Below are 12,556 nucleotides of genomic sequence, written 5' to 3'. Positions count from 1 at the left end.
ACTTAAAAGCAAATAAGATGTGGGAGGAGAGAAGTGAAAAGGGTGACATGGCGTGAGTAGCATGGGAGCAAAGGAGCAGTAGCTGTGGTGTGGGCCTATCTAAAAACATTAACAGGTTTGGGAGGGTGGGGAACGCAAAGGACAAATTGGCAGGAGATTTAGGTGAAGCAATACAGAGAGCAAGTGGGCAGGAGCAGAGTGAAGGGGGAAGCAGCACATGGGGAGAGAGCAAGAAAATATTGCACTCCTGTGGAGTGCTTAAAAGAAAATAAAGTAGTTCCCTGAATGTGAGCAAAGTCAAGCGTTTATACCACTGTGAAACTGAAAAGCTCCAAACCCAATAGGGAGGAAACCCACCGCATCAAGTGGAGACAAATGAGGTAGACAACAAAGCCATCCGATCATGATCAAGTGGCTGTCATAAAGACATATCATTGTATATTGGAATTAATAGGCATAGCTACTAACGGGAAAAGCCGTTTGCAGCCAGACCTAAAAATGGACATCTCTCTTAATTCAGCTGGAGAGCTGTAGAATTTGTTTGACATGTTTTACTGTTTTAGTTCGATTGATAGCAAGTGTTATCTTTTTATCTGCGTGCGTTATTAACAGTATGCATGGTTAGGGACTCCCTTTTGGAGCATGTTGTAGGCTGTTCAAAGAACACACAGATAGCATCTTCTTCAGATAATTAAGAAGTCGGAATTTAGAGGCGATACAAACTGAGCTGGTGTCTGCTAGCGTGGTTGGTTTTCAATTGTGTGAGATTCTTGGTCTCGCTAGTGTTGGTTTTTGCAGTGAAAACTTGGCCGCCTGGCTCGGTGGTGTGGGAGCAGTGAAACCTGACCTGGATGGATGGGCTCTCTAGCAGCAGACGGCTGGGGTTTCTGCACAGATCCAGCTGAGATAGCAAAACTGTGTTAAAAGCTCCGACTCCTGAGGTAACGGCTCATTAGCGCCCCCCTCCATAAAAACAAATCCGCAGACATTTCGCACTGCGTGCGCCGACTGTTGCATATAAAGTTATCTTTATTTGTGACTGTTTCAGAGTGTGGACTCTGCCGAACTGTCTTTTCTGCTCCTTTAATCACGACTTGCCACACTAAGCCCCACCGGTAGGTGGCGCGGGGAGCTGTTCTCGGTTTAAAACCACTGAGAAACATTGTGATTTTAAGTTTGTTTCTTGGGCGCCTGTTACCTTTACACGTAAGTCAAAGAGAGAAGTGTCTGAGAAGCTAAAGCTTTGTAAATTGAAATCTAAACCTGCGGGAGCCGCTCTGGTATCACGTGGCTTTGCTTTAAAGTTGGGTCCGTTTCGAGAAGTAATAATGACTTCCAATAAGATTTCCATGCAGACTGCGCGCGGTTGTGTGTGCGTGGGGATATGCAAATATTTTAACTAAAAAGTAAAACTTTGGTCTAAATTGAAAACGCATTATAAAAAGAAATTACATTTGAAACCAGATGCCAGAGTTTGTTTTTATTTTTGTTTTTCTTTCCTCTCCATTGTAAAGGTTGCATTTGTAGCTTTAGCTTTTGTAGCGGGCATTCTGTGTTCACTTCCTGATGAAGAGGTGAAGTGCAAGCCATATATCCAGCCATTGAACCTACAGGCCGTCATCCTCACTGCCAAAGTCATCATGTGGGTGCTGCAGTTTATTCACGAGCGATACCTACAGTACCACCACAGCAAAGTGAGAAGCCGCGGCTACCTGTCCCTATACCGCGCCACCAGGCACATGAAGAGACTCCCGCTGCTGGTGCACTCCGCAGGTGAGCAGACCCGTTTACACACACTGTGCTCTGGGTATTCAGTCATCCAGCTGGTAGACGTCCTCATTGATGATCCTGTCCTGTTTTGTTTTGTATGGTTGCGTGTATTGTTATCTATAGACTGTGTACTCTGCTACTGGCGAGGCCTAGAGTGGTTTATTGACAAATTCTCTCAGGCTGATCTTAGTGGAGGGTATGTTGGATGAGAATCCTTCACAATTTAATAATTTCTCTGCTGGCTGACTTGCAGGTTGCTAATTTATTAGTGGCATGCATATTTCATTATGAAGAACGTTCAAGATTGGCTGCTCAAATAAAGGGCACATTTTAATTATCTTTCCTGTAGGATTTGGTTCTTGTGAACCTAATGAGTGAATTGTAGACTCTGCCGAGCCGAGGAGCACTAACAGTGCTCCACTTTTTATTCTGCGACAATAAATTTTAGCATGACTGAGGTGACTGTCTGACCCGTAGCAGTATACAAAGCAGAGGTACAACCTGCTCATTGTGCCCTTTTGGAGAGGTTAACCAACACTCCACTCTTAAAATCCATTCAGCTCCCCTTAGAAGCATGCTTTCTTTAACCCAAGTGCACAAGGTGAGGGTCTTTAAAATATGCCTTTAGCCACTATTTAAGTAGTTGATGCTTGTCATGAAGTGCTTTCCCCTCGTGATGAGAGAGCGTTCATAGGAAACCCCCTGCCTCTGAGTTTTGACCAACATTAAAATCGCCAAAAATGGAGGAGCCTAGCGCGCAACCAAGATGGCCGCGTAGGTGCGAGGCTCCCGAGGACCTCCGCAACCTCCTACGTTTATCCTGTCTTCATCCTGCATCGGTTGAGGAGACTGTGTCGGTGAGCCTGAGCCGAGGTGGTACCCGTTTCCCGTTTTCGTATCGGACCTCGGGTGCCGGAGTGAGCACCGAATGAAGTTTGCGGCCTACTTCTCTCCTGACCCCGGATTCGCGTTTGGGGGCGACCCAGTGGCAAAGTGAACAACAACGGCGGGCTGGGCCTGGCGAGTCGCGTACCCCACACTTTCACTTTCACTTTCGCGCCCCCTTGCCGTTTTCGCAAGTGGGATCACGGCGCTCTTTGTGTTGGGGTGGCCTCGCTGGGAGACCCTGCCTGCCTGCCTGCTGTGGCCCGCTCTGCCGTCCTGGGGTGGCCCCCCGGAGCTCGTGGCCTTGATTGCTCGCTCTTCACTGCGTGACTGGTGCGGGTGTGAGACCCGCGACGATGGCCACGAAGCAGGATGGGGATCGGTTGAAGGCCAAGTCAACCCGGCGTGGCGCCGCACATCAGGCCAACATCATGGACCGCTACACCCTCCCGAAGGGGTCTCCCGGCGGATCGCACAAGTCCTCTGAGTGCCCCCCGGATGCTCCGGACTTGCCCACGGATCTGTCTCTGCAAGACGTCATGAGCGCCATTGCTGAGATGAAGGCCTCGGTGGGCCAGCAGTTCGACACTTTAGCGCACAAAATCGACGCGGTCCTCATTGATATCAACCTTGTGAGAGCTGATCTCTCTAAGACTAACGACCGGGTCGACTCTTTGGCCCACACCGCGTCGGGCCTCACGACTGAGGTGGCGGCCCTTCAAACGGAGGTGCACCGGCTCCGTCAGGCGAGTGCGCTCATGGATCGGCGCCTGGAGGACTCCGAGAGCCGGGCCCGGAGGAATAATATCCGCATCATCGGAGTGCCCGAGGGACGGGAGGAGTCGGCGGCGGATCTCTTTGTGGAGGACCTGATCACTACCCATCTCCAGCCTCTAGGGCTGAGTAAATTCTTTGCCGTGGAGAGGGCCCATAGAGTTCCCGGGGGCAGACCGAAGGTTGGAGCCCCTCCGCGGCCTCTTATTGCCCGTATCTTTAACTTTCGGGACAGGGATGCGATTTTGCAAGCTTCCAGACTGCAAGGGCCGATTAAGCTGGAGAACATGGAGGTGAACTTTTATCCTGACTTCACCCAAGCGGTCCAGAAGCAGAGACTGAGTTTCCTGGGCGCCAAGCGGCGGCTTCGAGGCATGGACTTAAAATACGCCATGCTCTTCCCGGCCAGGCTGCGGGTGGAGGTGGATGGTCGCACTCACTTTTTTGACCGTCCTGAAATGGCCGGGGACTAGCTGGACACTTTGTCTGGGGGTCATGATCGGGATGGCGGGGGGGGGGGGGGCTGCGGGAGGAGATTGCCCACCGGACCGGGTCTGAGGTACTGATGCCGGGGCTCACTCCGGATGACGCGGCCACTTTCGGCCAAGCTTAAGGTCTTTTGTTTGTTGTACTCGTCTCCCCTCCTTTGGAGGCTGTGCGGGGTCTTGAGGGGGTACTCTTTCCTCCTCTAGGGGGTCTAGCTAGTTCCAATTATATAGGGGCGACAGGCACACTGCAAGTTGGGGGGGCTGTCAGGGCTCATGCAGGGGTGCAGGGAGGGGGGAGTTTTGTTGGGGCGGTTGGGTTGGGGTGGGGTATTGTTCACTTGTACCACAAGGCAAAAGTATTGTTGTGCTATTCCTAAAGTGCTCTCGGGGGGACGATTGATCGCTTTCGGCTATGATGGGGGGTAGGGGACTGAGTCTTTTGTCCTGGAATGTTAATGGACTGGGGGACAGGATAAAACGGGGTGTGGTCCTGCAGTTCCTGAAACGAATTTCACCTGATATGGTTTTCTGCAGGAGACGCACCTCAATGGCAACTCCTTTCGTGCTATGAATCGACGGGGCTACCGCCTTCTGGTCCATTCGGGCTTCACGTCTGGTTCCAGGGGTGTGGGCATCATGGCCAAAACCTCGCTCCCATTGGAAGTTGATGAGGTGCTCCATGATGACAGGGGACGTTACACGGTTCTGGTGGGTAGAATGGAGGGCAGAGTGATTGTTTTTGTTTCTGTCTATGTCCCGCCAGGGTTGCAAACGACTACTTTTGCAGATCTGGGGCGCCTCCTCCTTGGCCTTCCGGAGGGGATTCTAGTGGTTGGGGGGGATTTCAACGCGGTGGTTTCCGGAACTGAGGACCGTCACCCCCCTAGGGATCTCCCCCGTGCCCAAGCGTGGTTATCTGGCCTCTTGGATACTTTGGGGCTGGTGGATTGTTGGCGTTTGAAACACCCTACGCAGAAACAGTACACCTTTCATTCCGGGGCCCATGGCAGTCTCTCAAGGCTAGATTATGTCCTGGTGCCGGCGGCGCATGCGGGGAGGATCGGGGAGGTGCGCCACTTGGCGCGGGGTATTTCAGACCACTCCCCGCTCCTGTTGCACTTCGACATTCTCCCGAGGGTGGAGGGTAGGGTGGTCCCGATTAATCCCTGGTACCTGCGTGACCCCACCATTCGCGCAGAGTTGGTTAAATCCCTTAAGCGATATTTTGATGATAATGTGGGGTCAGTGTCATCGGCGGTCTCCCTGTGGGAGGCTTTCAAGACGGTACTCCGGGGGGAGGCCCTGTCCCTTATTTCCCATTCCCGGAAGCGGGAGGAGGTGACCCGTGTTGAAACTGAGATAACCGAGTTGGAGGGTGACCTAGAATGTGGGGTGACGGATGACAAACTACATGTTCTCTGACTCAAGCAGGCGGCCTATAAGGCCCTCGTCACGGAGGCGGCCAGGGGCCTCAGTAGAGAGCAACAGGGGAGACTGTATGATGTGGGTGATAAGGCTGGAAAACTGATTGCGTGGCTGGATAAAAAGGAGAGAGCGAGTCGAGTTGTCCCGTCGATTGAGAAACTGGATGGTGTGTGTGTCACTGAACCGGAAGAAATTGTTGATTGCTTTGCAGAATATTTCCGTGGGGTGTATTCCCCGGTGTCCTCCCGCTCGGAAGAGGATTCCCATGCCCTGCTCAGGGATATCGCGCTGCCTTCCCTTTCGGAGGAGGACAGAGTGTCGTTGGACGCCGCCCCAACATCTGAGGAAATTGCCCTCGCCATACGTTCGGTCGCTTCCGGCAAGGCCATGGGTCCTAATGGTCTTCCTATCGAATTGTACAAGCTGCGACCGGATACGCTGGCGCCGCATCTCCGTGCTATGTTCCTCGCGGCCCGTTCGGCGGGCTCCCTCCCGCTCGACCAGCGTCTGGCTACTATCGTGGTTATTCATAAGGAGGGGAGGCCGCGGGACCGGGTCACGTCCTACAGGCCCATTTCGCTGCTGAATGCGGAACCCAAAATTCTCGCCAAGGTGTTGGCCAATCGGCTGGTTGGCGTGGTGTGCGATCTGATTCACCAGGATCAGTCCGGTTTTATCCCTCATCGCAACACTGCGCTCAACCTGCGGCGCTTGCATGGGGTGCTCGCGCGTGTCCCGTTCCTACGGGAGCCGGCCATTTTGGCGTCCCTGGACGCCACTATGGCGTTTGACACACTTGAGTGGCCATATATTTGGGCGGCGCTGGCGAAGTTTGGGTTTGACCCGGGATTCATCGGTTGGGTGAAATTGTTGTATTCCGGAGCGCTGGCGCAGGTGGCTGTGAACGGTAGGGTGTCGGCTCCGTTTGAGCTGGGCAGGGGCACGCGGCAGGGCTACCCGTTATCGCCGCTCCTCTTCGCGCTTGCCTTGGAGCCCCTGGCGGAGTGGCTGCGGTGGCATCCTTCTATCCGTGGTCTCCGATGGACCCCCGAGTATGAGGACCGCGTATCTCTTTACGCTGATGATATTCTTTTGTACCTGGCTTCCCCGCGTAAATCGCTGATAGTACTGGTTGATGTATTGCACTCATTTGGCCTCAACTCCGGCCTAGTCATCAATTGGGCTAAATCTTGTGTGTATGTCCTCTCTGGGGAGGCTCCTATCCTTCCGCGGGGTTGTCCTATCCAGATTGCTCCGCGGGGATTTAGGTACCTGGGTATCTTCATTACCCTGGACGCGGAGACCCGGTATAAACAGAACTTGCTTCCCCCCCTCCAGCGCCTAAAGGATGATGTCGCGCGTTGGAGGCGCTTGCCGCTCTCGCCGCTCGGCCGGGCGGCATTGTTTAAGATGATGTCGCTGCCACGTTTCCTGTACGCCTTACAGAACACAATGGACGTTGTCCCGGCGCGCTATTTTCGCGAAGTGGAGAGTTTGCAGCGCCGCCTGTTCTGGGAGGGTAGACCGCGTATCGCCCTGGCGAAGCTGACGCTCCCGTGGTACGACGGGGGGGTTGCCCTCCCAGACATCAAGCGATATTACTGGGCCTCCCAACTGGCTGCGATAAATCACGGCCTTTACGGGCCCGCTCTAAACCCGGCCTTTGAGATGGATAAAATGTTACTGCCGGGCGGCGACTATAATCGGGCGCTTTATTCTAGCTCGCTCGACGCACGTCTGACGGGCCCCACGCGGGTCATGGTGCGAGTGTGGCACGCGGCTAACTTGGCGATGGGGTGGAAGGATCGTTTGACTCGGGCGACGCCACTATACGCATCTGAGCGGCTGGGCTCCCTGTGGACCTCGAAGGGCTTTGAGAAGTGGGACATGATAGGCATCAGCAGGGTGGGCGATCTCTAGACGAGGGGGGGATTCAAAACATTCGATGTGCTGCAGACGGAATTCCAGTTGCAGGACAGGGAGTACTTTCGATATATGCAGATCCGTCATGCGTTGTACTCCGTATTCCCGGACGTTGCCTCCATCCCGGAGTACTCCCCTCTGGAAGATAGAGTGCTAGATGGGCATGTACCGGACGGCACGATTTCATTAATTTACAAAAAACTCATCAATGATCGCTCGGGACTGCTGACTGGCCTTCGTGAGGCGTGGGGGGCTGATGGATTGGAGCTGGATGACGAGGACTGGGTGTCTGCGGTGGCCTCCCCGAAAGAGGTGGCCATACCGGCTCGCCTTCGTTTTGTCCAGCTCAAGATACTCCATAGGGTCTATGTTACGGGGCCGAGTCTGATGCGTATGGGCTATGCTGTGGACGGGTTGTGTAAGCGTGGGTGTGGTTCTTTGGGGACCTTTCTCCATATTTTGTGGGAATGCCCGGAGGTGGCGCGATTCTGGCGTGGTGTGCATGAGGTTTTGCAGGCAGTTACGCATGTGCCGCTGCTGCCCGAGGCGAGGAGATGTCTCCTGAATGTGTGGGAGCCAACCGACTACTCAGTGCCGCAGACGTGGTGGGTGACTCTGGGATATATGGTGGCCAAGCGTGATATTGCGCAATTGTGGGGTTCCCAGAGGTCACCGACTGTCTCGGCGTGGAAGGACAACATGGATTGGTGTATGTTTCGGGAAAAGGTGGTGTATGTTGCGAGAGGTAAGCCTGGGAAATGGGTGAAAGTGTGGGGCCCCTGGAACGCCTACCGTGGGGGAATCTGTACCCCGCTGCTGATGCCTGATCCGTCACCGGCCCCGTCTCCTTAGCCTGCTTGTCTTCCTGGTTCTGGGCATTGAGTCCACTTTGTCTCCGTCCCGACCTATCCCCCCCTTGATATTCCTGTGTATCGGTAGGGTCCCCCCCAGGGGAGCACATGCTATTGTTTCCGATTGTGGGTTGCCTTGTGGACTTGTTTTTTTTTCTCGTTATTTATATAAAAATGAAACCGTTGTGTGGGGTCCGGATGGTGTGGCTGCCAACGCTTCTCTCAACTCCTGTGATCTCACTTTTGCCGCAGCGTGTGTTCTACTGTTTGTATTATATGCTCTTTTTGTTTGCTAGCGGCCGGCCTGAAGGTTGTAGGCCCATCTTTGTATATCTTTTGGATTCTGTAATAAACGGTTTAAAAAAAAAAAAAAGAAAAAAATCGCCAAAAATAAGAAGCTGTTTTTAAGATACTTAGCTCGGAGCTGGCATGGAATTGTGTTCTTACTCAAGCCAGTTACCCCAGTTGTGGGTGGGAAAAAGTCGGCACACCAGTCCTCTCCCCTATTTTCCTGGACGCCAAAACCTTTAATTCAGTTCTTGAGCTGATTGGAGTTGGACCTCTTTTAATCTCCCCGAAAATGATCTGTGGACCGAAGAGTGCCTACAGTCATTGGAGGTGCATGCTGCGCAGTTATTCAAACTGGGCACAAGGTAGAAGACCTCTGCCTAGGCTCAGACATGACTCCCATGTCCTCCAGCTGAAATGCATGCCTTCGGACTGTAAGCACCCCCTGTAATGGCTCAAATCCACTTATTGGCTGGGCAGATGTGTCGTTCTGCTCTTTTTCCCGATTTGCTGGTTTGTTTGTCTCCCACTGTTCTGCAAATGGTACCCTATCTTCCAACATGTGTGCAGCAGAGCACATGGGCCTGTTGGTCTCATAGTGGTTGGTGGTTGCTGCCACCTTGAACCAAGCAGCTGTGGGAAGATTATAGTTGTTGAAATCTGGCATTTTAGCACACTGGGAGCCTATCGGCCCTCTCCTTGTAAAACTCATTCAGTACCTAAAAACTGGGGTATTTGTAGTTGTATTATAATGTGTTGTAGTTGGGTTTTTTCTAGCGCTGCATACCCCTGCTGAGGCGGTAAAGCTCATTGACGGCCACATATCTCACTATACTGTGGTTTGTGTTGGTTGGTAGGATGTGTGTTTGTATCCTGGCCTACATGCAAAGTGTTTTGGTGTGTGTGATGACGAAAGGGTTCTTTTATCTTTCAGTATGTAGTGCTGTATACTATTATTATGTCTGATTGAAAGGGTTTGGGTTATGGGTGTGGATGTATTTATGCATGGAGTTAAATTATGTAGCCAGGAAGCAGTTTAGCAGAGTTGCATAATGAGTTGAAAATTCTCCCTATACAGTGAAAAGCTAGCTTTTCTGGCGGGAGAATGCAATTTGATACAGGTTAGATGATGAAGAAGCAAGATCTGTAAAAAAGAGAGTAGCGCACTCCAGGAGTAATCCGAATATTCTCAAAGTGGTAATATTGTAGCTGGTGCAATCAGGTAAGTCCTCCTGAGTATGAGGATAATCAAGACGTAGTTGCACTCTCTTGGATTGAGAGAGTGTCCCCCTCTTGCACTCAATGGGAAAGTTCAATCTTGAATCAATGTGGTAATTACTTGCTTCACAACATTGTTTTCAATATATGTCTTTTTTTTTCTTAGATTTTCCAATGACACAATTGTCCATGAAATTTTTATATCAACTTTGAATTCAACATTCATTCAAAGTGCCCAATGCATTTCGGGCCAATGAGCCCTTCATCAGGGGCTAGCATTCTGCAAGGAAGGAAACAAGGTATCAGCAAAATGGCGGTGGTTATTCATAATACTCTAGTCCAATGTGTGAATGGTGGACACCATACGTGTATACAGCTGTTACTATGGTAACGTGTGAGATACTTCTGTGAACTTAAACCTCCGTGATCAGAAGTGAACTTAAGACTCCGTGATCAAAAGTGATCGTGTGACCGGTGCTGGTCGGTTTGAAGAGTGTTGGGTGATATCCCCGTGATAAAAGCAATAAGTGAATTCGTAGCGTTCGCGGTTCTAATAGTGCTAGACGTAATTGTAAAAACATGATGCCAAGCGTGGCGGGTAGTACGTCGTAAAATAAACTTACTGGAGGTAGTGTCAGAGTAGATCCGTAATCCGTAGATTGGTACAAAAGCCGGACGGCGTTTGCAAGGGTTGAGAGTCGGTGTCAGCGTGAGTCGGATTTAACCGACGTAGCTAAGAATTGTGGGATGTGAACAGCATGGACTACGAAGAAAAAAGACTCGTAGTTTAACACATGGAAGGTGAACCGAGTACGTTAATGGTAGTGGTAACTGCGAAATATGGTGCAGAATGGGGTGTGCAAAAAACGATAAACGGGCGGAAAATGCAGTGAAGGCCGTGGGTCTGTGTGAATAACTGTATCAACAGTTGTGTAGAGCAAAATGTGGGGTTAACGTAAAAACGAGGTCAGCAAATGTGAAAAACATGTTCAATAAAATGAGATATACAAGGGTATTAAAACGTGGTACCTGCTCAAATTTAAATGTAAACAATGAGGATAATGTTACAAAGTAAAAGTAAAAAACGAGGGCCGCAAATGTGAAAAGCATGTTCAATGAAATGAAAATGAGGTATACAAGGGTGTGAAAACGTGGTTACCTACACAAATTCATATGTCAACGATGAAAATAATGTTACAATACAGTGTGCTGATCAAGTCTGTCAAAGCACAGATCCGATGGGATTCAGTCTCTGCATGTAGATTGATGAATAATGTATCGATGACTCTACAAAAAACAGCTGAGGTTATAACGTTCATTGAGTCCTTTTGGGCTGATGGAATCCAATCTGTTTACCCAATATACTTCTCTCTGTAGCATAAATTGCATGCTGTTTCGTCCTTTCAGAATCGGTACTTGTTCAAGAATTAGAAATCAGAGATGACTGGTATTGTGTTGAAGAAGTTGAAAGTGATTAGCAATCGGAGATTTTGCATGGTGAGTTCGGATGTTGCTCTTGTGTTCATTCAGTCTTATCCGTATTTTTCGCTCTGTCTTGCCCACGTAAACCAAGCCGCAAGGGCACTTTAACATATAAATAACATTTTGGCTGTTGCAGGTGGCTGTTACTTTTAGTTTGATGTTATTACCTTTATGGGGATGTTGGATGATGTTGCCCTAATTGCAATTTCCACAATTGTGGCATGGTATAGTGCCTTTGAAAACCGTATCTTTGGGATTCTTTGATGAAGTTAAAAATTTTTGTAAATTCCTTGACCGTTGGTAGGCGAATCTTGGGGGTGTGTCAAAAATGTGTCTGAAGTCCATTTCGGTTCCGAGCATTGGCCAGTATCTTAGGATGATTTTTTTGATGAGATAAGTTTGAGTTGAACATTTGGATACAAGCACACTCAGAAGTAATTACCACATTGATTAATGTTGTGAAGCAAGTAATTACCACATTGATTAAAGAAGAAGCAAGATCCACAGTCTTGCTGCCGCAACCGAGAACGCTCTGCCTCCACATCTTTTCATCTGGACTCTATACACCGACTGCCGTTTTGAAATATCCAAAGTCAGCCTTGTCTGTGCATTCTGCTACAACTGTAGTTTGGCTTGGATGATCTTATTGGTATCTAAATAAAGTGCTTTACAATAGTCAGTCCTTGACTTGACCTAAGCCAGGGCTACTTGTTTCCGTGCCGAGAGGGATATGGACTGAAAGATTTTCTTGAATATTCTGATGATCCAGAAACAAGTTGATGAGGTGTGGTTGGCCTGCCAGTCCAGTGAGAGCTTGCTGTCAAGGATTGCCCCTAGATTCTTGGCCTTCACTGTTGAAACTGGTAAGGTACCTGTTATATCAGGCCACAATTTATTGTTCTAGATAGAAGCTTGTGTTCCAAAGAATAACATCTCAGTCTTATCCCCATTAAGCTTCAGGTAGTTTTATTTCCATCCGCCCGACTACTGCTTTCATGCAGTAGTTGCCATATCCTTAGAAATCGACACGATGATCTGTGTGTCGTTGGCATACAAGGCCACTTGTAGCCCATAGGAACTTATGATCCTGGCAAGTAGCACCCCACGTGGCAGAGAAAACGGGTCTGACTGGAATTGGTTTACCGTCACCCTTTGAGATTTATCCTTAGGAAGGAGTACAGCAGATTCAAAGCCCTCTCTGTGATACCCAAATCCTGTATGCATTCAATCAGCAAGGATGGGGAGATGGTGTCAAAGGTCGCGGAGAGACCCAACAGAATCAGAGCTGGCCCTTGCCGTTCATCCACTAGCGGTCTAATACTGCCCATAGCAGTCACCAATGCTGTTTCAGTTCTGTGGTTTTTCCTGAACCCAAACTATGACATGTCCATCCAACCCTGTTCTTCCACAAACACCATCACGTGGCTATTGAGATGTTTCTCCAAGGTCTTA

At 50.0% G+C, this 12,556-nt stretch overlaps 1 protein-coding gene across 1 annotated transcript in view; it reads left to right on the top strand.

The window, feature by feature from the left end:
• The window catches only part of TMEM192 (transmembrane protein 192), a 512,891-nt gene that overhangs the window by 143,896 nt on the left and 356,439 nt on the right, over window positions 1-12,556 (top strand). Inside the window, exon 3 of the mRNA XM_085641783.1 lies at window positions 1,515-1,773. Within this exon, the coding sequence (XP_085497909.1) occupies window positions 1,515-1,773 (259 nt within the window). The remainder of the gene's footprint in view (window positions 1-1,514; window positions 1,774-12,556) is intronic.

This window comes from Triturus cristatus, chromosome 2_2 (genome assembly GCF_964204655.1).
Source record: "Triturus cristatus chromosome 2_2, aTriCri1.1, whole genome shotgun sequence".
NCBI classification, from domain to species: domain Eukaryota; kingdom Metazoa; phylum Chordata; class Amphibia; order Caudata; family Salamandridae; genus Triturus; species Triturus cristatus.
The sequence above is the reverse complement of the archived record's forward strand: the minus strand, read 5'-3'. Positions and strand labels throughout refer to the sequence as shown.